General features: G+C 40.1%; 1 protein-coding gene and 1 pseudogene across 1 annotated transcript in view; one reads left to right on the top strand and one right to left on the bottom strand.

Moving 5' to 3' along the window:
• SLAIN2 (SLAIN family member 2) overlaps window positions 1–15,835 on the bottom strand; it is a 76,018-nt gene extending 60,183 nt beyond the window's left edge. The window contains exon 1 of the mRNA XM_019624620.1: window positions 15,167–15,835. Within this exon, the coding sequence (XP_019480165.1) occupies window positions 15,167–15,555 (389 nt within the window). The 5' untranslated portion in view covers window positions 15,556–15,835. The remainder of the gene's footprint in view (window positions 1–15,166) is intronic.
• Window positions 15,836–23,647: 7,812 nt separating this feature from the next.
• On the top strand, window positions 23,648–25,579 carry LOC109371870 (G2/mitotic-specific cyclin-B1 pseudogene; annotated as a pseudogene).
• Window positions 25,580–26,600: the final 1,021 nt, after the last annotated feature.

A 26,600-nucleotide genomic window follows, 5' to 3' on the forward strand; every position in this document is an offset into this window, starting at 1 on the left:
AAAGGAGGGGGTGGGGGGTGAGTTTTACTTTTCATTTTACTTGTCTAACCCAAGCCTTACTTAAAGACCAATCCAAGACTTACTTTTTCTGAGGTTTGCCAACCTCCACAGTTCTTATGACTACTCCTTATCATCTTAACATAGTGCTCTGCTCATAGTAGGTACTCAATAAATGTTTGAGGTTTACTCCTAGGGTGACTATTCATGCCAGTTTGCGCAGCAAGTCCTAATTTAAGCCTGCTGTGTTTTGGCATCCCAGCTCTCCTTTGACTCTCACATAGTGTCCGGGTTTGTACAACTTACACAACCACTTTAGTCTTTCGTAATTTTTAGAACATTACTATTTTATGACTTAGAAATGTAAATGAAGCAAAGTTACTATGATACTTATTCCTGAAATATAGCACTGTTTCTGGTTACGTTTGAAACCACACTGTAATTATGTTTTAAGGCAATATTTGGGGGTGATTTTGCCTGCAGGGAACATCTAGCAATGTCTAGACATTTTTGTTTGGCCAGGGATGCCGCTAGACATCCTGCAATAAATAGGACAGCCCCCCCCCCCCAACAATGAATTACCTGGCACAAAATGTCAATATCCTCATATAAGAGTTAATAGTGAAAACAATATTTTAAACAATGTGGATATTTTATAAGAGGAACTAAACAAATCTGATCTTTAATCATTAACTTGATATGATGGTTTTCATGAAATCATTTATAAGTAATTGGAATGAAATGAAAAGGATTATCACTACGGACTCAAATACTTTGGTCCCAGTTCCAGTTTTGCCACATGCTTCAGGAACAAGAGATTGATAAAGCTCAGAGGTTCTGTTTTCTAGCCTACAAAGATAGCTGTGCCTTTTGTTCCCATCTATATATTATGCCACACTGACCAACACTCAAGAATGTTGGAACAGTAAAAAAATCTCCTTCTAGATTTCATAGGCCATCTACAGTATGGTCTCCAGTGCAATGATCTAACTTTATTTCTCACTTGTTCCCCAACAAACTTCCGTTAAGTATCTCCACAGGCTTTCTTTACCCTACTCAAATACAGCTTTTCCTATGCTTTTTGATTCTGACAGAACAGCAAGAAATAGCCTTCCATCTGTACCTAAATCTTAAGTCCCAACTCTCACATTCAAGTCCACATAAATCTTTCTTTTATGAACTCTCATTGCTGGTTTCAGAGAGAACCCAATAATTTTTTGTTCATTCTGTCTCCAATCTAAACTCTAAGCACCTTGAAGGCTTAGTATCAAGCTCCACTCAATCATTTAAACAGTATTTATGTAGCAGCTACCATTGGCCAGGCATGGTGCTAGACAGGAATTCAAAGATGAATCAAGACAAAGTATATTATTATACCTCACAAAGAGCTCGTTGCTAGCCTCTCTCATTCATTGGTTGTACTACCATCAAGACCTACAGTGCCGATCATCAAGCTCCAAACCTCTAGATTTAGGTTTCTAGGATTCATCAGGTTCATAAACTTTTGTTTCTCAATCCTCTTCAGGTCAGTCCAGCTAAAAATAACCAACGGGAAATAAAAATTTCTCTATGACAAGTCAACACAAGACCTATTATCTCCCTCATACAGGGGAAATTAGCAGACCCACTCAAAAGATATTCACATCCTAAAAATACTAAATAGTTATTAATAAAGACATACAATCTAATCTCATTGTAAGATAAGAGTACTAATTAGGCATGAAATGCATACTTTAAAAGCTCCTCACTAACTTGATAGCATCTATTAAATTCCATTCCTCAAGCTTATCAGACTAAACAGGTCACTTACAAACTTAGCCTGACCCACCCTTACTTCTTATTCATACCTTTCAAACAAAACAAGCCTTAACTGCCAGCCACACATAGTTGGGTACTCTTGACTCTCTCAAGAGAGAGAGGCAGCAGCTCCTGAATGCAGCAGTGGAGGACTGTGTGTGGGAGGGGTTTCGTTCTAGTAAATTGTAGAAGTGGGAGATAGTTTAATTCATCCTCATAAATGTTAAACCTCTATTTTTTAACTAGACACTACCTCCCTCTTCATCTTATCTTTCCAAATGTTTTCACAAATTTCCTATCAGATATTATGGTACTGCATTATCTTGCTTTTATTATTTCTCACATTTCAAGCAGATACAATCACTTTTTCATCTTTTAACTATAGTCTTTTATCCTTAAGAAATTTCAATTTAATCCAGAATTTGAGCCTTTTCCCAGATCAAAGCAAACAGCATGTTTTATATTTTTTGAGCCACACCTAGTTTAAAGACGAGTTTAAGGCTTCCTATTAAATAAGCCAGTTTGTTCCTTAAAGTGTCCACTTCCTCTAAAATTTAGATTCCCAAATGAAAGATCCCAGAAGATGTGATTTTGAGTAAATGAAACAGGCAAAATAAGAACTTATCTTACTGAAAGCCTTAAAACCGACATGCTTTTTAAAAAGTTCATTTTTGCTACAAAACTAGCACAATAGGAGTCAATGTGCAGTGCACTTTGGCTAGTATAAGTCATTACTGTAAGAAACAATAATTATAACAAAAGCCATTTAAATTAAGACACTACTTAATTCTGCTATTTACTATCCAAATTGTCTCCTTTTTAAAAAAACATGTCAAAATTAAGCTAATTTAGAGATAGAGACATAGTCCTAGCAGAAGGGCAAGAAGGCAGGGAGGTCTGGGGAAGTGGAGGGAGAAGGTAAGGAACCCTCTCCAGCTAGCAGGGCGTCAGCACTAGGTTTCCGGTTCCGGAAAGTCTGGCATAGAAATGTGCATGTAGGGTAGTCCCAGGGATGGGACTGAGGAGAGACGCCACATAGTGACCCAGATGGCTCACGGGATGTGAGCTACACAGCTCTGGGGCTCCTCATCTGACATTCCTAGAAAATAAAAAAGTTTCGGGGCTCCCCCTGCAAAAACAAACTACATTCTTTATATAGGTAAATCTTACAAACTTGCTCATATTTACATTTGTGGAATTTCATTTTTAAAATGGAAAGTTAAAAACTAGTAACAGATCATAAGGTCATATGAGTATACATCAACTGACTTGGACTCCAGCTCTATCAAAAATGCATGTCTAAATTTCTGGAACCAAAATTTCTTCATCTGTGACATATAACCTTACTACCACTAAGTAACAAGGAAAACCTCAATGGTTTTTAACGTATCATGTTACATTAAGATCCCCATCTATGTAACAAAAGTGACTTAAATCTTATCAATAGAATTTTTTAAATTATAAAAGTAATTTGTGTTCATAACAGGAAACTTAGAAATCACAAAAAATACAAAGAAATTGAAACAAGGCACATCCATTAACCTACCAAAGAGAGACATGACTATTTTAATTAATTTTAAAACTGGTTTTTAACATCAGACACTATTGAGATGGTACTTTCTTCTTTAATTCATCATGGGAGAATACAGATTCAATACTGCCATTATGTAGAATATGTGTGAGATTCATCTATAATTGGCATAAGGGTCATGCAAGAAATTTGGTCTCATTTTATAGCTTCACTTCATTTCAACCTAAAATCACTGACAATCAGATTGATTAAACTTAATGTAACTGAACCCTTACTACACACAAGATACTGTGAAACATAAAAATGAATATGATACTGTCCCTCTGCTTAAATTGCTCACAATCTAGACACACCAAAGTACAAGCATGCAGTGTTACATATACGATGAAAAGGATATATGAGTATAAAAAGTAATAGGTAACATTGAAGAGGAAGTAAACCAAGTGCTAAATTTAGAATTTCACAAAGGATAGAAAAAAAGGTGCTCTATGCATAATGAACAGCACAAGCTCACAGGCATGAATATTCATGAAGTTTTCTGGCAATAGCATATAAATCTAGGAAAAAGATGAAGAACTGTGAGTTGGACTGCTGAGGACTTAAAATATCTTGCTAACCCATTTTTATTCACTGGGCATAATAATGACTCTTAATAGTTTTCAAAACTGAAACTGACCCTCAAGAGAAAAAGAATCTGCCATTACTATTACAGTAGTTACTTACAGACCAACAGGCCAAGACAGGATATAATGTTACCTAATACAAACTTCAATTTCAGTACAAAGAAAAGGTATACTAGTGATATGGGACCACTTCAAGTATTTAGACACCTGCTGAAAACATGACCCTGCACATAGCAAAACACATAAGAAATTATTGACTTGCCTCAACATTTAATATCTCAAAAGGCTGAGGAAGAAATGAGAACTGGACCTGTTCTGACCATCACCAACAAACTAACTAGGGATATAAAAATGATCAAAACACTGGAAGAAGGAGGCCATTTCATCTTAAGTTTATAAAAGAATAGAAAGAAAATTCTAAACATGGTTGTGCAAACCAATTTTTAGAAAATCTGATCTAAAAACATTCACAGCACATTTGATAATATTAAAGAATTATTTTTAATTCGGGGTGTGACACTGATATTGTGAAAATGTTTTAAAAGTCCTTATCATCTGCTGCAATATTTAGTAATTAAATGATATGATGTTTGGGATGGAACTGGCTTCAAAATATTTCAGGGGGTTTAGGTTTGAGTGGTACAGATGAAAAAATAATGGCATAGGGCCAGCCAAGTGACTCAGTTGGTTAAGAGCTTGCTCAAGAGTGAGAGCTGTGAGCAACAGGGTTACCGGTTCAATTCCCACACGGGCCAGTGAGCTGTCACTGAGCTGCCAACCGGTGGCAAGATGGCTCAGTTGGTGAGAGCACGTGCTCCTAACAAGACTGCATGTTCGATGGTGGGCTACGCCCACCCGCAACTGAGACTGAACTCGGCACCTTGAGCTGAGCTGCTGCCCAGGTGGCTCAGGGGATAGAGCGTGCACTCTTAACAAGGATGCCAGTTTGACTCTGGCATGGGATGGTGGCTAGCCCACCCGCAACTAATTGAACACAGCACCTTGAGCTGAGCAGCGTGACTGGACTTGGAGCTGAGCTAACTGTGCCCTCCACAACTAAGATTGAAGAACACCAACTTGGCTGTTCCCCTTCCCCAAGCCCCTAACGCTGTTTCCCTTTCCTAGTTCCCCAATAAAATCTTTAAAAAGAAAAACAGAATGGCAAAAGTTGGCTAAGTGTTAAAGATGAGTGATAAGTTAAATGGAGGTTTGTTTTACTGTTCACTCTGCTTTTGTGTATGTTTGAAATTTTCCAAAATAAAATCTTTTTTTTGTTTGTTTAAGTTTAATGCAAAGATAGACAAGTCTGGAACTAAAGTGGTAAAACAGTGATGATTATGTTGATGACAATGATGAAAGGTAACATTTATACATTTAATTTGTGCCAGGAACTGCTCTAAATATTTGGTTGTCGGAAAAGTCATGACACATTTTTGCAACGAAAAACAGAAAAAATATGTCATGCCTTTTCCGACAACCCAATACTTCACATATATTACATTTAATTCTATATGGTTGGTACAATAATGATCTCTACAGTCATGTGCTGCATAACGACATTTTGGTCAATAACAGACCACATTTATGAAGGTGGTCCTGTGAGATTAAAATGGAGCTGAAAAATTCCAATCGTATAGTGATTCCGTTGCCATTGCAATGTCTTAGCACAGCACATTACAAAAATATCATTGTGTTACAAATGCCTATAGTATTCAGTACAAGTAACATGCTGTACAGGTTTGTAGCCTAAGAGCTGTAGGTGAACAGAAATATGTCACCCTAAAATATATTTCTTTGGCATAAGGATTAGTTTAGGCTGTTTAATTTTAAGATATTAATAAATTAATAAAATTAAATTTAATATGATTTAATAATATAAATTAATAAAATTAATTTATAAATTTATTAATAAAATTAATAAAGGATATGAGAGAAGCTCTGAAAACCAAGTGGAAGTTGTCCTTTGTGAAAGACATTGACTTTTGTAAGCTAAATCTCCATTTGTCAAGGTATCTCCCTCAGTGTACCAGGAAGAGGTGGATGACTTTACCTCTAGAAACTCTTATCAAAGCAGATGGCAATGACTTAAATCTGTATTAACTACCTTATCCTTGTTTACTGTGCTTTTCTTGGTAACATCCCATAACTGACTTCCCTCACCCCAGCTAGTTTTGTTTTGAGCTGAAGATGGTATTTAAGGTGGTGACTTAAGCCATTTTGGTCAGTTACTATTTTCCTAGGTCTCTCCCATGTGTACAGGGGGCATACATGTTTTAATCTTTTGTTTTTCTCATATTAATCTGTCTTTTATTACAGGGATGTCTCAGCCAAAAACCCAGAAGGGTAAAGGAAAAATTATTTTTCCTCCCCTACAGAGCAATATATATATCCGATATAGTCTAGGTGTGTAGTAGGCTGCACTGTCTAGGTTTGTATAAATGCACAACAACATCTCTAAAAGTATCCCCATTCTTAAGCGTCAGCACATGACAGTATTTCAGAAATAATAAAGAGGTTCAAACACAGAGATTAAGTGGTTTGCCCAAGGTCACACAGCTAACAAAGGTAAAAGCAGGGCTTCCAACTCAGGCTATCTAGTTCCAGAGTCATGGCTATTAGCTACAATGTTATCTGACTCCTAGAGGCTCCAAAGGCCAAGTTAGTATAAGAATAATGAGTACAAAAAGAGGTCCTGCTGTAAACAATAAAACTGTACAAAGGGCTCAGATTATTAAAGACAAATGACAGAAAGGCAGAATGGGTGGAGGGGACATATAATAGCCCAAGGTGAATGATAGTATAAATCTATTATGAATAATATAAAAAATAACCGATAATTAGAATTAGGTAAGGGTTGAAAATTTTTTAATATAGTCAGACTAACTGGGTTCCAATTCTAGTTGAGCCGTATACCTGAGTGACTATAGGCAAATTATTTAACCTAAGCTCTAAGGTACTCATCTTTTAAAAGGGGTATAATAATAGTGTGACTATATAGTTATTAGGAAAATAGTGTATATAAGGTGCTTAGCAATGTATCTGTTATGTTAATGCAATAAGTAATTGTTAGCTATTGTTAAAAATAAAAGCAATAGGGCCGGCCGAGTGGCATGTTGGTTAAGAGTTGGCTTGGGTCACCAGCTAAGAGAGAGAACAACAGCTCGACCTGGAGCTGGGCTGCAGTGAGTTGCCGGCGAAGGTGTAGGCTGCAGCCCCTGCTGCAGTGGGCTGCGATAAGCTACTGTGAGTGGCCAGCAGCCAGTGCGAGCGACCAGCAGCCTACATGAGCTGCCGTGAGCTGCCATGAGTGGCCGTCCAATGGTCGGCGAGTGATCTGCCTCATTCAGGAAAAGCGCAATGATAATACCAACATGGGCCAGTGAAGCGAAGTCCTCCACAACTAGACTGAAGAACAAAAAGGACAGCAACTTGTCTGTTTCCCTTCCCTGATTCCCCAATGCTGTTCCCCTCCCCCAATTCCCCAATAAAATCTTAAAAAAAAAAAATAAAAGCAATAAAAATCTCATTGAAAGATGTCCACTTTCACCACTTGTACCCAACATTACATTGGATGTTTTAGCTAGGACAGTTAACAAGAAGATAAAATAAAAGGCATCCAGAGTGGAAAAGAAGTAAAATTATCTCTATTAGCAGATGGCATATTCTCATATACAAAAAAGTTATGGAGTGGACCGGCCGAGTGGCTCAGTTGGTTAAGAGCTCACTCAAGAGTCTGAGCTCTGAGCAACAGCGGTTCGAATCCGGCCCAAGCTGAGTTGCCGCTGAGCTGCCAACAGGTGGCAGGATGGCTCAGCTAAAAAAAAGCCTATGGAATCCACAAAAAAAACCTACCACAGCCAATAAATGACTTCAGCAAGGTTCCAGGATACAGTAACATCAATATACAAAAGTCAACTGTAAAAAAAAAAAAAAGTCAACTGTATTTCTATACAATAGCAATGAACAATGAAAAAATGAAATTAAGACAGCGAAGAAAAACAATTCCATTTACAATAGCATCGATAAAAAAGTAACTAGGAATAAAATTAACCAAAAAAAGTAAGACTTAATACACCAAAAATTACAAAAAACAATTGAAAGAAATTAAAGAAGACCTAAGTGGGTGGAAAAATATCCAATGCCCATGGATTAAAAAATGAATATTGTTAAGATCCCAATATTTAAGATCCTCAAATTGATCTAAAGATTCAATGCAATCACTATCCAAATTCCAGATGCTTTTTTTGCTGAAATTTACAAGCTGATCCTAAAATCCATATGGAAATACAAAGGACCCTGAATAGACAAAACAATCTTGAAAAAGAACAAAATTGAAGGACTCACACTTTCCAATTTCAAAACTTATAGCACTGAGGGTCCAGAAATACATTTAAAGGCAACTGATTCTCGACAAGAATTCTAAGACAATTTAATGGGGACAGAAAAGTCTTTTCAACAAACAGTACAGGGACAACTAGATATCCACATGCAGAAAGAATAAAGTTGGATCCTAATCTCATACTATATAAAAGTCAAAATGAATCAAAGTAAATGTTGGCAAGGATGTAGAAAAACTGGAACCCTTGTGTTAATGCTGGTCAAATGTAAAATGGTGTAACTGCTATGGAGAACAGTATAGTGGGTCCTCAAAAAATTAAACATAGACTCACCATGTGATCTAGCAATTCCACTTCTGGGTACATACCCAAAAGAAGTGAAAGCAAGGACTTGAACAGATATTTGTATCCCCATGTTCATAGTGGTGTTATTTATAATAGACAAGAGGCAGAGGCAATTCAGGTGTCCATCAATAAATGAACTGGACCAAAGAAATGTGACACACACACACACACAGGAATATTATCCAGTCTTAAAAAAGGAAACCATGTCATATGATACAACATGAATGAACCTTCAGAACATTATGCTAAGTGAAATAAGCTAGCCACAAAAGACAAATACATGATTCCACTTATGAGGTACCTACAGTAGTCAAACTCAGAAAGAAAGTAGAATAGTGATTGCCCGGAGCTGGGGGAGAAGGGAAGGTAAGGAGTTGCTGTTCTGTGGGAGTAGAATTTCAATCATGCAGGATGGGAGGGTTCTGGAGATCTGTTGTACAATAATGCAAATGTGGTTGACAATACTGAACTATACATTTGGGAGGCTGAGTTTTTTTGTCACAAAAAAAGCATATACATATAAATTCTATATTTAAATAAACATCATATAAGCTTAGGTTTGGGAATAGAAGATTTAAGTGCTGTTTTCTCTTGCCCATTGAGGATTATGAAATTAAATAAACCTTTAGAGAAGTCAAAAAAAAAAAAAAAAGGAAGGAAGGGAATTCTGAGATGTGCTTCAACATAAATGAATATTGGAAACATTGTGGTAAGTGGAATAAGCCAGTCACAAAAGCACAAATATTGTATGAGTCCACATATATGAGTTACCTAGAGTAGTCAAATATGAAACAGAAAGTAGATGGTGGTTGTCTGGGGCTTGTGGGAGGGATACTGTTTAATGGTATAGAGTTTCAGTTTGGGAAGATAAAAAAATTCTGGAGATGGATGGTGGTGATGGCTCCACAACAATAGGAAGGTATACTTAATGCCACTGAACTATGCACTTAAAAATGGTTAACATGGTAAATTTGATATTATGTATTTTTACCAGGATAAAATGGATCAAAGACATAAATGTTAAGAGCTAAAGTTATAAACCTCTTAGAAGAAAAGACAGCAGCAAATCTTGGACAGGGGTTTCTTAGCTACGACACCAAAAGGACAAGCAATAAAAGAATAAGTTCGATAAATTAAACTTCATAATATTAACAACTTTGTACTTCAAAGGACTCCATCAAGAAATTGAAAAAAAACAACAAAACCCAACACAAAATAGCAGAAAATATTTGCAAACATCTATTGCACAAGGGATTAGTATCCAAAATATATAAAGAACTGTTACAACTTAACAATATGAAGACAGGTAACCTAATTAGAGAATGGGCAAATGGTTTAGAGAAACATTTCTCCAAAGAATATATAGAAATGGCCAATACATACATGAAAAGATGCTTGACATCATTAGAAAAATGCAAATCAGAACCACAACGAGATACCAGCAGATGGCTATATAACAAAAAAGGCAATAACTAGTGTTGGCGAGGATATAGAGGAATTGGAACCCTTGCATACTGCTGGTGGGAATGTAAAAAAAATGGTACAGCCAGCGTGCAAAACAGTCTGGCAGTTTCTCAAAAAGTTAAATATGGAGTTATCCTACCTACTAATTCCACTTCTAGGTATACACTGAAGAAAAATGGGAACATATCCATATAAAAACTTGTAAATAAATATTCATAGCAGCATTTTTCATGACAGCCACAGGAGGAAACAACCCAAATGCCCCTCAACTGATGAGTGGGTAAACAAAATGGGGTAACATTATTCAGATACAAATGGGAACAACAAAAAGAAGAGAATGTTCTAATACACACTAAGATATGGATGACCCTTGAAAACATTATACTAAATGAAAGAAGCCAGACACAAAAAGCCACGTATTATATGATTTCAATTATATGAAATGAGCAGAATAGGCAATTCCACAGACACAGAAAGTGGAGCTGGGGTCCAGGGGAAATGGGAAGGGACTGATAATGTGCTGGAGTTTTTTGTGGGAATGATGAAAATGTTCTGGAATTAGATAGTAGTAACGATTGCACAACTTTGTGAATATACTAAAAATCAGTGAATTACATACTTTAAACAGGTGGGTTTTATTGTATGTCAATTATATCTCAACAAACAAAAACTTGAAGAGAAAAAAATTACACTGAGAGCAGCAGTACAAAAAAGGCCAAAATACTGAAGCAAAATATGCAACGATACTAGATGACATAGAGAAGGCAGAAATATTCTTCTTTAGCTTCTGTTTTTCTGCCAATAGTTTGTTCAAATGGACACGCTGAATAATCACTCTTCAAAGGAAACTGAAGTTCACACGAGGCAAGGTGACAAGAGACAGTACAACAGAATGAATGTAGGCTTAGGCCACTCCTCCAATGGAAAGGAATTGAAATTTTGTCACTGAGTTTTTGTCAATCTGAAATATGTCAATCCAGATATCATGACAGCATAAAAAGCCTGGATAAGGGAAATATGGTAATTTCTAAAGAGAAAAATTAGTATCTGGAAATTCTAGATCAAACTTATTCCTTATAAAATTCAAAACTAGATTAACTAAAATGTTTGCGAAGTTAAAAAAGGAACAATCCAGAGAGGATTCACTATGAACAAGTTATACCAAATTAACTGCACTCTCTATTTTGATAGGTTTACTTTATTGCAGATAAGAACCCTATAGGTACAGTATAGCTTAATTAAAGCAAGCTATTTGGCAAAATCTTTCATAATACCCATATAGACAAAATGGTTTGAAAATAATAAGTGGAGCTAACAGTTACTGAACAACCCACAATATGTGTTAATGAACTGATGTTAATCTGGAAGGAGTCTAGTTGAGCTGCACATTTCAGAGTCCTTTACTCTGTCATTTTAATATTTTTAACAACTTGAATAAAGACCAGGTAGGCTAGCCTACCAAATATGCAAATGACAAAAAAAAATCAGCAAGAACATATAATCTTAAATGCCTAGATCAAGACTAACAAAATGAAATACAAAGGCCTAATTTTAAGCCAAAAAAAATTCATTACACAAAAACAGAGTTAGGGAGACTTTAACAACTATGTACAAAAGATACAGGGTGTAACTGACACTACTGGCTCATATTAAGCTTAGTAACATAAGTAAAAACTGTTAGTGAAATATTTGGTTTCAAAATAATAGCATTTAGCTAAAGCAATTATAGCCACCACACACTATCTGGTCAGTATCATTTAAAATGTTCTGTACAGTTCTAGGTACCATGTTTATGACAATGAGCAACCAGAATTCATTAGGAGAAAAATGATCACAGTAGAAGGATCAGAGAATTACATTATCTAAACAATGATGAAATAAACTGGGATTGTTTTACTCCAAAAAAGAGACAAGAATATTGAAAGTGTGTGGTGGGGAGAAGCAGTTAGAGGATCATAGTAGTCTTCAAATACTTTAAAGTGTCATTCATGTGGAAATGAAATTATACTTGAAAAAAGCAAAGTAGAGTGAACAGCATAGGCTTTGATGTCATAAAGACCTATATTCAAATCCTGACTCCATCATTTACTGTGTGCTATTTGATACTTAGAGATTATTTCTTACCTAGATAATGATACCTATCTCATAAATGAATGAAAATTAAATGCAATTAAGTGCAAAAATGTTTATAAGCTGCCTGGCCTTGTTTGACACTGATACACAATGTTAGTTCCCTTCTCTGAACTTTACCTAGTTGATCTAGAAGAATGTTTTTCAAACTGAGAATTACGATGGGTCACAAAATCAGTTTAGTGCATTGTAACCAGCACTTTTTTCCTAAAGAAACAGAACAGAATAGAAAATATTAGAGCATACCACATGTACTAAAAGTAACTACAGTTTTGTGAACTTTTGTTTCAATTATTCATATTTGTGCGTACTAGGCTATGATGTAAAATGTTATTTATCATGAAGCTGCCCTGCTCCTCCGCCCCCCCCCCCCAAAAAAAGCTGTGAAAGTCAGGGATCTAGAGCACTGTTTTCTAAGCAGGTTCTATACTAGTTCCTTAGGAGCGCAAATAAGTTTAGGAAACAAACCGTAGCACTTAGAGATTTACTATATTCAATACATATTAGCATATCAAAAAGTCCAGCATTAAAAAAACCAAGTTTATTTTTGTTGACTTTCAATTTTCCCATATACATTTGACCTCAGATCCACCATTATTTTTTCACACAGTATCTACTGACACATTCAGGACTAGCATTATATAGTATACACTTAGGGAAAAACATTTGTCTAAATGAAAAAGAAGATACAATGGGTATAAGTTACAGAAATTCGATTTTTAGCTTGCTAAGAAAAAACTCGACTTTTTAAATCTTCCCCTGCCACTAACACCCACCATTTCCAACTTATGCTCCAAACACATATCCCAAAGCACTTTAAATATATTTATCAAACTTTCAATTCACACATTTTTTTCAGAAAAAGTACAGAACATCTATAATATCAACATATGTAGCCAGGATCAAAGCAGTAAGCAGGAACCATCTGGTCAAAAGAAACTCCTGGCATGGTATTTAAGAAGGCTTGCTTTACTTTAACAAACCATATAGTCAGAAACCATAGAAGCAAGACTTTTTTAGTCAGCTTCTCCAAGTGGAGTCAATGTGTTCTAATAATACATAATCTAAAATGGGCTGATGAGTGCAGCTAATCCTCGTTATTAGAACATCATTATCATTACTTGGAAGAGGCATGTGATGATATTTAGATGATTCTGGGTTCTTTTCAGTGTATATATGCCCAAAATTATTTTGGAAGGACGTGATTTCACACTAATATGAAAAACTGTCAATATCATAGTCAGTTCTAATAATACTTGGTATCGCTTGACAATAAAATAAAGGCTTGACATCATATATTCAAGGGTATCTCTGTAATTCAAACCTCCTAACTGGGAGTTACAAATATCTCTAACTCTGCTCTAGCAGATGTCAGAGCATAAAATCCCCTTCCCACTCTTCCTTCCCCCAAAGCCACCTCCTTAAAAGTTTGTCTCAAGTACTTTGGACTATTATTTTCTTCCAAATTTCTGAGCACTCTCAGTACTTTTTGTTCCTATCACTCTTATTGGCAATTCACTGTATGCATCCTAACTTATTTAACTGCATAAAACTTGGCTCCCAACAAGCCTGTAACTGCCTTAATGAACAGGAATCAACTTTCAAGAATTTTTAGAATCTCCCACAAGATCTTGTAAGAGCTCATTAAATATTTTTGATTTAAATAACTAAGCTTAAGAGTAACAGCAGCTAGTCTTGGAGAGTTTACTATATGCCAGACTCAGAGCTAAAAGGATACGTGGATTACTTCAATCTTCAGAACTTTACAGAGGAAAGAACTATTGTTTTCTCCATCAAATAGAGGAAGAAAATGAGACTCAGCGTAGCCTGCCCAAGGTCATACAACTAGTAAGTGGCAGAGGCAGAGCCTGAATCCGGGCAAAGCTCTTAACTATCTCAGGACACTGTCAAGTTGCAGCCCTGCAATACCAGAGTCCAAGAGGAATTTCCATTTCACTAACGTAGAAGTTTCAATTTCAACAAAGAGTAGGGACATTTAAGTTAAAACTTTATAAAAGGGTAAATTAAGAGAAAGCATTTCCCATAGACATCGTTATGCGGTTGCAATAAAATATGAGGGAAAACGGCTCCCATGTCCTTTCCATTTATGGAAGTGATATTACGGTGTGGTTCACAATTTTATCAAGAAGTGGCTTATGACAATACAGGTTTGGCTTAGATTTTTAAAGAGCCCTATTTAAAAATAGAAAGGAAAGGTGGATGGGGTTAACTGTCCAGCCAAAAAAAAAAAAAAAAGAAAAAAAAAAGCCAGATCTAATTCTTGTTTCAAAAACAAGAGCCAGGGCTCTTGTTCCACTCTTGACTCTTTACACAAAGCAGCACCATCCTCTGCCCTCTCCACACAAAGCAAGCTTTACCCCACTACCCAAAGGGGAGTGCTGATTCACACCGTCTCCCCATCGCTGCCAGAGATGCACCCATCTCCCACTAGCCCAAAACACTGACCACACTACACAGGCTGAGACCACTATGGGCTGCTCCCCGCTCCGGGTGATACCTCACCAAGCAGACCCCTCTCCGACATCCAAAATGCCCAGGCCACCATCCCAAAGCCAGTATTTCATTTCACACAAAGCAGGATCCCTTCCTACAAAGCAGTTCCCCCACCTCCGCCTCCTCCCAAGGCGAGCAGCCCTTCCCAGGCTGTCCAACCCACAGACCCCAACGGGGTCCGAACCCCAGAGGGTCCACAACCCAGAGGAGAACGAGCTACAAACCCCTTTCCTCTCACACGCCTCGACTCCCCAACTCTAGCTGATCTTCCTCCAGCCAAAGCAAGAAAACCACGAGTCCCCGTCAGAGAGCGGATCCCACCACACAAAGCGGGGTGTCTTACCAGGGACCCTCGGAAGACGCTCTCCGCCCCCGGGCCCGTCCCCGCCCAGCCCCGGCCCGGAGCCCCACGCTCGCCCCACGCTCACCAGCTCTCCTCCTCCTCCTCCCAGCCTGACAGCCGCTCCAGCTCGTCGGGCCGCAGCGGCTCCACCTCGTCCAGCAAGCCGCCCTCGCCCGCTGCCAACAAGGAGGTGGTGTCCCGCAGCTCCTCGCTGCTCGTCCTCCTCGAGCCCGACCCGGCCCCGCTGCCCAACTTGGCGTTGAGGCCCAAGGGGAAGCCCCGTGGGGACGCCGAGCCGGAGGAGGGAGTGGACGCGCCGGCCCGAGCCGGGCTGCCGGGCCCGAGGGAGCCGGCGCCCTGCACGGCCCCCGAGCGACTCCTCAGCTGCTCGTTCTGCTTCTCCAGTTTCTTCACCAGCTCCTGCAGTTTCCGCACCTCCTGGTCCGCGTTCACATTGGAGTTAACGTCCTCCATCCCGGTCCCGCCGCCTCTGCCGCCCGCCACCCGCTCGCACTCACAGCCACAGGGAAAGAGCCGAAGCCAAGAGGCGTCGCCGCGGCTGCCGCGCTCACTCTAGCTGAGGCGCCGGCATATAGCAGGGCCAGGCCCCACCGCCAGGGTCCCCCCAGCTCGGGTTCCGACGCGCCGCTGGCCCCAGCTGAGCTGCCTCATCTGCGCCGGCTCCAGGATTGGGGGAGGCGGCGCCAATATCCGGCCTTGGCCGCCATCTTTCCTCTGTCCCTCCGCCCCCCGCAGGCCAGCCCCGTCGGTGACCTCAGAGCGTCGAGGGTGGACCCGGCCCGGGCGGGCACTGGGAAGACCTGGTGCCGAGCTCGCGACGGGGCGGGGCCGTGGGCGGGGCCCGAGGGGCGGGGATTGGGCCGGAAGGGGCGTGTCTGAGCCGTCGACGGAGGTGGGTACGTTGCCCCGCTGGCTTGGATGAGCTGTTCCGGCTTCAGGAGGGGCAAGAACGGGGAAGGTCGCGTCGTATTGGCAGAAGAGGAATGTGTACTTGGCCCGGGTTGGAGCTAAGATCGCGAACCAGGACTCTCTCTCGTCCCCGCCTGTAGGTGTTGGATAAAGGGCGTGTAGTGTGTTCTCCACCCCCAAACACAAGCGTGTGGGACCAGCGGGCGGATCCTGTATTCCCTCCCCGCTGGTCCTCGGATGGGCGTTCAGCTGGGCCCAAGGGGAGACAGCATACTTCCAACTGTTCAGCAAACATTTTATTCGATGCCTACTTGAAATAGGAGATTGTCAAAGCTAGCTGGCGCGTCAGAGACCATCTGTGATCCGTGTCTGAAAATGAGAAAACAGAATCCCAAATGGTTAAGAGAGATCTAAGGTCAAAGTAATAACCATAAATTGAATGCTTACTACAGACCAGACACTATGCTAAGCACTTGAAAGGCATTATCTCACCGATTAAAACATTTTTCCCGACTTAAAGTTTACTGCCATAGTGGCACGAAAGCGGGGAATAGAAAACCGCTCCTCTCTCTAACGCCTTTGTCCGTGAATTGACGTATAATCTGCTCTTCGGATAACTTCTCTTCGGAAAAACTTTTTCATAGAGTGCCTTGACTTCTGTAAAAGTGTGTGTTAAAAGTACTTAATAAACATGTTGACATAGACGGATGAATGTTGAGAGAGGTATGAATGTAAAAACCGGCCCTCAGTGGCGCCCGTTTGTAATGTGTACTACAGGCAGCAAAACAACAAAAGACACTTAATGCTTTGTCTTGATCATGGTTCATTCCTCTTCATATGTTAATATGTGCTTGGCTTTTGTTTGCAGATTTCCTCTACTTGCTTCCTCCACCCTTAGCTAATAATGATCCAGTCCTATTCCACCCGGGTGTGGACTCAGAGGCCTTGGCTTACTTGCTTCTACCCTTAGCCTCCGTGCTGTATTTTCCTGGAACAGACTACCTGCCAAATCTGATTTCTTAAAACCCATGCTCACCCACCCAGAAAACCTTTTCCTGACAATTCCACAAAGATCTAGTTGTTCCGTTTTCCTCTAGCATTACCAGATCAGTAGTTTTCAACAGATGTTTCCACTTTTTAAAAATTTGCTTATTTTTCTAAGAAATCGTTTTTTGTTTGTTTTTGTCTGTATACTTGATGAAAAAGGACCATTCGTTTTTGTTTTCCGTGTCTAGTATAGTGGCTGACACAGTGGACATTCAATACCTGGTTTATTGAAAGTCAAGTAGAATGTAAATTCTGACATGTCAAGGACCAGATAGATGTTTTTAAAAACATCAAGCAAAAAAAGCATCGAGTATTTTAAAGTTTCCTGACTATAAATAAGTATTTTCCTAGCTATGCACACCCAGTCAAGGGATGTCTTTGTCTGCTAACGCACAATAATTGTGAAGTAATACGTATTATCTATATAATGCATATCTAAATATCATTGGTATCTCTGACACTTCTAAACTAGTTGCCAAAGGGTTAAACATCATGACTACTTCACATATAGCACTTTTCATTTGTATTTAATGGTTCGTGAAATAGATTCTAACTAGGCTGTTTCTGTAATGAGAACATTTCAAATATATTCCTTGAAAGAAATAGTTCAGGTGACATTATGAAGTTAAACACTAATATTCTGTTGGGTAAGGAGAGGTTGATGTGATACCGAGTGAGAACCAGAAGGCCGGGGCACAGATTCCAGCTGTATCACAAATGAATGTGGTACTTGACCTAATCTCTGGTCCTTAAGCGGGTCATGCTGGCTCTGTATTCAAAGTACATCTGAATACTTCCTAGCACCTCCACTGCTAAGACTCTAGTTCAAGTTGCCATCTTTTCTTGTTTAGATTACTGTGGTTCTCCCCTACTGGGCTTTTCCACTTTGCTGCTTACAAACTATGATGCACACAGCAACCAGATGATCCTTTTGTAAGTCAGATCAGGTCACTTTCCTTCTAGGAATCCTCCACTTGCTTCCCAACATACTTAAAATTGGAAGTCCTTTCCTTACCTATATGACGGGATACTGGGCAACTACAGCAAGTATCACATTGACTACCATTTTGCTTCTCCATCATTCTACCCCAGCCCCACTGGCCTTCTTGATGTTCTTCGAACATGCCTAGCATGTTTCTATTTTGGAAACTTTGTACTTGCTGTTCCCTCTGTCTAGTATCTGTTCTTCCTCCACATTTTCCCATTACTGACTCTCTTTGTTCTGGTCTCAGCTCAAATATCACTTACGTTTATTATCCTCATTACTACTATCTTCATGAAATAACATCCCTGTCATTCCCCATCCTCTTAGCTTGTTTCATTTTTCCTCAGACACGTTCTATATTTCTTCCTTTGTTTATTTCCTGTCTCTCCCCAGTGGAATGTGAATTGCAAGTGAACAAGGCCCACTGCTATATCATTGGTGCCTAGAACAGTGCCTGCTATATGGTAGGTGCTCAATAAATGTTGAACGAATGGCTGGATTTAGGTCATGTGAAGCCTCCTAAAAGACAACTTCAGATAAATGTATTTGTTGTGTCTCAGATCATTAAAGTGGAAATTCCTAAATGTGGAACGTTTTGTTTTAATTATATTTTCCTCTTCCAAAAGAGCAACATGCCACACTATATATGTCATCTTCAAAACTAGGTCACTCCCCACTTCCTGAGTGCCAACAACCCTTAAGAATTGCTGAGAGAAACTCTCAGGTTCTCACTGGAAGTATGAGGACAAGAATATTTCCATTCTATCCTAAACTGTACGAAGCTCCTTCTCTTTCAGGTTAATTACAATACTGTCTTCTCTACTGACTTAGAAACATTAAGAGTATGTTTTCTAAAAAGTCACTGTACAAGTGACTATCTTATGTAGATATAAGGAGTACAGCTGGTAGGTGTCCGCAGTATGCGCTACAACCCAACCTGCTTTTCAGGTGTTGTCTTTTGTGATACGCTTGCCTTGTTGCTGAATGAAGGAGCTGCTTCTTTCCTAGGTAGGTGTGGCCCTTTCCATAACTTGCTCCTACTTGCATGTTAGCTCATGGTGAAACTCCTGAGCAAGTGGAAAACATGACAAACAACTAAAAGTATTTAGAGTAAAAAACTATTACTCAATGGCTTATAGGTATTTAGCAATTCTAAAAACTTAAATCAAGATGTGTGTGTGTGTGTGTGTGTGTGTGTGTGTGTGTCTATGAGTGAGCACATGCCCCCAACTAGTTCAGAAATTGCTAGGCATTTACAGAAATATTTGCATTTGTTTAAAAAATGCTCAAATTCTTTGAAGAAAACTCTATCCAATACACCCATTTTATCTTCACAGTCACACAATTAGGTAGTCATTTCTCCTGTCCTCTCTCACCTATTCATCACCAGCATCTTTCCCCCAAGTGTACCCCTCTCTGTGCTATCAAGGGGCCTCTTCTTCACTGCCTTGGCACATACAGTTTTAAGAAGGTATCCTAGGAACTTTAAAGGCTGGGTTCATAAGAGATCCTGAATTGAAATCTAGGGGCAAAAAGAAGGAGACCAAGGATTTGGACCTAGAATTTTTCCAGATTTTACAGTGATGGGATGCCTCCAAAGTGCCCATAATGGCAGGCATCACCTCCTGAGGGAGGTCCTCAGGCCAGAGGGTGGCCCCCTATCACATTGCTCAGGGCATGCATCATATTGATGTGGGGTCAGGGAGGCCCATGATCAGGGCGCGGTGAACACGTTCTTAAACTCTTAGGAGGCTGCTGTCTCGGCCACAAATGAAACAATACTTTATCTCCCACTCTTTTTTGTGGTAGCAAGTGGGAAGATAAGATTGGTAAATAACATTTGTTATTTTCTCCTTTCTTTAAGTAGTGTTTAGTAGGACAGTGAAAATGAAAAAGTAGAATACGAACCACTTTTGAATATCCATGATGTTCTAGAGAACCTACCGTTCAACGATGGGAGAAAACTTGTTAAGAATCATCCAAATCTCCTCATTGATAAGACAAGTCCCAGTCATCTGATCTTGGGTTTAAAACTATTGACTTAGAGATGCTATAGAGATAGTAGACTATAAATAGAATATTGTATTAGGCTAAAATAAATTAAGCTGTCATTGAGATAGTTACATAATTACTCTTCCATGTAGGAAGTTGTAGAGAATTTCATTCCTGAGTCTTTGGGATACTCCTGGAATATTACACAGACTGAACGATGTCATCAGCTATTTAATTTGCCCAAGGATGTCTAGAAAGTTACTTTCTTTTTCATCATCATCCTTATACAGTCATATGTACCCTGGAAGTTTAATTCTGTAAATATCCAGGTCTCTCTGAATTGACCCAATAATAATAGTAGCTAACAGTGACCACTTTTATATGTATAATTCATTTCAAACTGAAAAATAGTCCTTTGAGGTAGCTGCAATCAGTATCATCATCTCCATTTTTCGAATGAAGAAACTGAAATGAGACGTTAAATAATTTCCAAGAATCCCATGGCCAGGAAGTAGTATAGCTGGATTTGAATGCAGGTGGTCTGACTTCAGAATCTGCACTCATAATCCGTCCTAATCCATGACTAAGTTGAGTTCCCCATTATTTTCCTTAAAGAGTATTGATACCTCAGTCAGCTACCATCTGGGATAGGGATTAAGGGACAATTAGGGGCAAGGGTTATTGCCTTTTTGGTACCCAATAACACAATCCTCTTGCCCTAAGAGCAAGTTTGCCAGTTTTGAAGTCTCAGCACCTCTGGGACCCACCATATTGAAACAATCTGTTTCTCAGAGAGGGAGGCAATTGCTCTATCTCTTGCTCAAAAGACTTCCTAGCAGGCCATTTACTTGGACAGTACTCTAGGTACTTGAGAAGTGAGTGGGGGATGCCTGAAGAGCACACCCCCTACTCTCCATCAGCAGTTTGCTAAGATGAAACTACAGCATCTGAGCTTCTTATTGGAAAGACTAGTAGGCTGCTCCAGCCTGTAAGGGTTTCATGGGACAAAAGTTAGTGGAGGGAGGCAGTAATACCACCAAAATCAACAAAGCATGAAGATTTAAAAATAAGAATCAGAATTTACTGACAAGAGTCCTAAGCCTATATATGAGAGAAAAAGAAAAACACATTGAATGGGTCCTCAATTAAGGAAGACTAGAAGCAGACAGCAAAAGACAAAGCACAGAGCCAGGCAAATCAATGAGAGCAAGGAACAGTGGGTTCAGTAGGGGAGGAGAGGATGATTCTTGGCAGATGCTCAAACTAGGTGGTTGCAGGCAGTTGCCTTCCTATGCCCTTTGTAGCAGGTTGTATAGGAGGAGCAGTTGCATTTAAAGGGCCAGTGATCCTGTTGCCTAGCAGAGTTGTGAGTTTCTAGCCTTGGGACACGTTGGTAACCAGATATGCTGGACTAGGGCCCAATCTGCAAAGCTCCCTGATGCACAAGAGTCCACCATTGTGTCTATCAGTAAACAGATTCCATCTCCCCAAAGTCCCTGGAAACCAGATAGCCCTCATCTCACATCTGCACTCTAGTCTAGAGAAATGGGGGTAGGGTGTTGGACAGTGCAGAGAAGAGATGAGTAGTAGGGCATGGCACAGGTGTTTCCCCTGTTATCAGTGGGTATGGTTTACAGACAGGGCACCTGCACATGAAGTGATGGCTCACAGTTCTAACAGAGCTGCCCTGTCTGTCGGTAGAAAAGAGGAAACAACTCTTTTCTACCATCATCATTCTCCCAAATTGTTGGAGCTTTCACTATTGCCTGTTTTTGTGGCCCAGGTTAGTGTATCAGGAGGTGTGGCCAGGTATTTAGGCAACCTTCAATCACGAACAGCTGTCAGTTAACAGTTCTGCTTAAGCATCATCTGAGTCCTTGAATATTGGACCCAAATTATGATGTGATATCATTTGTGGACAGCGTTGGAGAAAACCACCAAAATGTTGCTTTGCATTGGTAGCAGGACAAATCATGGTGTTGACTGTGATCATCCTGACAGCGAGAGGATATGGGTCCTCTGGGATAGTGGGGGAGCGTGGATTGTTTTCAAAGATGGGATTGTGGGCTGTGTGGAAGGCAATGGAATTTCTTTAACCTCTCTGATAGGCAGGATGAAAGAGATGCTTTTTTATGTGCACTCAGAGCTATATCATAATGATCCCCTTCAAGAATGGTGAAGCCTATGAAAATCCTAGCAGAAAATAAAACTCCTCCTGTACTTAGTGAAAAGGCTAACAAAGCCCACCACCTCCACACAGAAGCTGATGTGCTCCCTGAGCACAAATGATTAGGTAGTTGCCAGGTCTTCCACATGGCTGTGGCCATGGGCTTGACTCTGGAGCCTTACATTTGGGCAAGAACATTCAGTCGTCCCTTGAAGGGCCAGCCCAGCAGGAGCACCAGCCAGGATCAGTACCATGAGCCATGAATCTGGGCAGGAGCGGTGAGAGAGGAGCCAACATGATGTGCTGGAGGGCTCCAGGCTCATTTTTATTGGGCCAGTCTAGTTTAAAGGCACAAAGTTCAGACTGTCCTTTTGCTGACCTCTAAACAAATAATAAATATATCAATTCTTTTTCTTACAGTTTCTTATAATTTTTACATGCAACCCTTCAGTTCACATGGGATTTATTCTTGTGTGTTATGTGAGGCATAACTCTAAATGAATACATTTATATGGGCACCGTCATGTGATAGATTAACCTACTGTATTTATTCATTTGGTCATCGTTTGTAGTTCAAGGTATGCTGTTAGGGGCCAGAGATGATAAAGTTCATAAGGAACGTGCCCCTTGCTCTGAAGCAACTTATTGTCCATTTGAAGAGATGAGATGTATACAGGTAACTATATAAACACAAAGCAGAATGTGAAAAATGCCGTGTGTGTGATATGGACAAGAGAGAATACAAGGGGTTTTTGTTTGTTTTTTGTTTGTTTGTTTTAGAGAGAGAGTGTGTGTTACAGGAATAAAAGTAAATTCCTTCTGCCTGGAATAATACAAATTTTCCCAGAAGCGTGATTTAAGATGGGCCTTCAGGGATAGGTAACTATCTATTTGTTGTTGGTAGGTAGCTATCTTAATTTTGACTTGTTGGTTTGATGAACAGAAAATCATCTGAATCATCTCAACTAAAAAAGAGTATTATCCACTCATCTCACTTCTAAGAATCTATTCCAAAAGTAAACTGGCAAAAATATGAACAGACCTATGCACAAGACTATTTATTATTTGTTGCACCATTAAAATAAATAACCAAGGCAATGTCCTCTGTTTCCTTTAGTGATTCATTTATTTCCTTTTAAGCTATATCTATGGAGCACTTACTATGTACCAGGAACCATTCTATGCACTGGGCATATAGCAAAGAGCTGAACAGACTAAAAAAAACCTGACCTCACAGAGCTTATGTTTTAGTGATGGGCGATAGACAATAAACACATAAGTAAAATCTATAATATGCCATACAATGATAGTGCTATGAAGAAAAATAAATCAGGGAAGAGGATAAGGAGTGTGGGTGGATATGGAATTGCAGTTTTAAATAGAGTGATCAGGAAAGGTCTTGCAGAGATGGCATTTGAGCAAAGGTCTGAAGGAGATAGCAAGACATGCAGGCAATTAGGGAAGAACATACTAGGCAGAATATCAAGTGCAAAGGCCCTGAGGCCATAATGTGTCTGGCTTTGGGGAAGAACAAGGTCTGCGTGGCTAAACTGGAGTGAGTGAGGAGGAAAGTTATGAGATATGAAGCCAGAGAGGAGGAAAGACTCTATAGAGCATCATCACAGGCACTTGTAAAGACTTTGACTGAAAAGTAAAGGGAAGATTTTGAGCCAAAGAGTAATGTGTCCTGATTTACATTTTAACAAGATCTTTCCCTTCTCCACTTCTTGCATGTTTGCCAGTAGCTCCTTTCCTCTTATCTTCTCTCAAAACATGTACTTACTCATGGCTCCTGTGTTCCCTTTGTAACATCAGCTTACATGTGGCTTTTGGTTTGGTGTTGTAACAACTGTTGACATTTCAGTCTGTGTGCCTACTGTGACCTAATCACTCAGTGTCTCAGTGTCCCACTCCAGATTCTTGGGTGACATAATATTAGCCTTTCACCTGGGCCTATTTTGGTTGATACTCCTTCTCCAATCCCAGTGGAAACATCTGGATGTGCCCCTGCAGACGAGTATCTGCGTCAAGCTTTTTCTGATGTACTTCTTGCAGTGAACGATGCAGATGCAGAAGATGGAGCCCATCCTAACCTTTGCAGTGAATATGTGAAAGACATCTATGCTTATCTGAGACAACTTGAGGAAGAGCAAGCAGTCAGGCCAAAATACCTACTGGGTTGTGAAGTCACTGGAAACATGAGAGCTATCCTACTTGGCTGGTTAGTGCAGGTTCAAATGAAATCCAGGTTACTGCAGGCGACCATGTACAGGGCTGTTTCCATTATTGGTCTAATAATTGTGTGCCCAAGAAGATGTTGCAACTGGTTGGTGTCACTGGCATGTTTATTGCGAGCAAATGTGAAGAAATGTACCCTCTAGAAATTGGTGACTTTCCCTTTGTCACTGACAACACTTACATGAAGCTCCAAATCAGACAGATGGAAATGAAGATTCTAGGAGCTTTTTTTGTTTTTTTTTTTTAAGATTTTTTATTGGGGAATTGGGGGGATGGGAACAGTGCTGGGGAACTGGGGGAAGGGGAACAGACAAGTTGCTGTCATTTTGTTCTTAAGTCTAGTTGTGGAGGACATTGCTTCACTGGCCCAAGTTGGCACCATCATTGTGTTCTTCCCGGGCAAGGCACATCAGTTGCTGGCTTCTGGTCGGCCGCTCACTGAGGCTGCTGGCCGCTCACACTGGCTGCTGGCCACTCACACTGGCTGCTAGCTACATACGGTAGCCCATGGCAACCCACTGCCACAGGGGCTGCAGCCTACGCCGTCGCCAGCGACTCACAGCAGTCCAGCTCCAGGTTGAGCTGTTGTTCAGCATCTTATCTGTGGAGGGCAGTGTCACTGGCCCTCATATGTGGGATCCGAACCGGGGCCCTCTGGCGTCCCAAGCCAGTTCTTAACCATTGCTCCACTCAGCCGGCCTGATTCTAGGAGCTTTAAATTTTGATCTGGGTCACCCTCTAGCCCTCCATTTCCTTGGAGAGCATCTGACATTGGAGAGGCTGATGTGGAGCAACATACTTTGGCCCAATATCTGATGGGACTGTGTTGGACTACGATATGGTGCACTGTTCTCCTTCTCAGATTGCAGCAGGAAGGAGCTTTTTGTTTAACACTGAAAATTCTTGATAATGGTGAATGGACACCAACTCTACAGCATTACCTGTCACACACTGAGGAATCCCTTCTTCTTGTTATGCAACACCTGGCAAAGAATATAGTCATGGTGAATCGTGGGCTTACAAAGCACATGACTCTCCAGAACGAGTATGCCATGTCTAAGCATGCTAAGATCAGCACCCTAGCACTGCTGAATTCTGCACTAGTTCAAGATTTAGCCGAGGCTGAGGCAAAGGTGTAACTTGTGAACTTGAGTTGGAGTGCTGTGATAATCTGCAAATAAATTTGGCACCATGTGTTATCTGTATAAAAAAAGAAAAAGAGCTCTAAGGTAAGGGTTTTGTAAGATACACATTAGTAATGTGCTCTGAATTCATTTGTAAAAAGTGCTAAACTTATGACCTTAAGTCACCCTAAAAGGCACCACATTACAGAGGTGTACATATGGTGGATGTCTATTGTTTTTCTGCTTAGCTTTCCTAACACCCCCACCCCACCTGCTTGTTCGGAGACATTTCTCCCTGGATCTCTTGCATTTCTGTACATCTTGTGAGTGAGGCATGGGCTGCCTTTGTTCTGGATTATATTTTCAAGGATGTTTATAGAGCAAAGAGCCTTAGAATATAGAGATAGTCTCTCTCTCTCTCTCTGAAGCAAAGAGCAGGTTTGTTTATTACCCAATATGATAAAGATAATGTCTTCCTCTCAGGGCCAATGTCACTCATGCATACCACCCATTACAAAAGATTTGGGTTACCTGAGCTTGGGGTTTCTCACCTGTTGCACAACCTGGCTCTCTTCCAATCGCCATGTGGGAATTGAAGCTTGGAACAAATGCAAGTGCTGATACTATGGCTAATAACTATTGGTATGAATGACATACTTTTCTTTCTCTAACCCAGAAATCTTGTGTCTTCTGCCAGAAACCCTGAAACTGTGGCATGCTAACTTGTTAGTTTGCAAGTAGGGTAAAATATCTGGGTTTCCTCTGTTACCCCATTTCCTGCTTTGAGTTCTTTCCCAAGACACACCTGTACCTTTGCCCTTTGGCTTCCTGAGAGAACCCTATGTCTACATAATAAATCTCCATTTTATTTAGGCTTAAATAGGTTTGTATTATTTGTAATGAAAATAGTGCTTATAAAAAGTCTGTTTCTTTCTGAAAATTGAACAATAGGGGGAAATAGTCAAGTGGTTTTCTAAGTGTTTTCATTGAAAAAAATCTGTTGAATCGCTATGACTGACATACCAGGTATTATGCT

This window comes from Hipposideros armiger, unplaced genomic scaffold, assembly GCF_001890085.2.
Source record: "Hipposideros armiger isolate ML-2016 unplaced genomic scaffold, ASM189008v1 scaffold_596, whole genome shotgun sequence".
In the NCBI taxonomy this organism is placed as follows: Eukaryota; Metazoa; Chordata; class Mammalia; order Chiroptera; family Hipposideridae; genus Hipposideros; species Hipposideros armiger.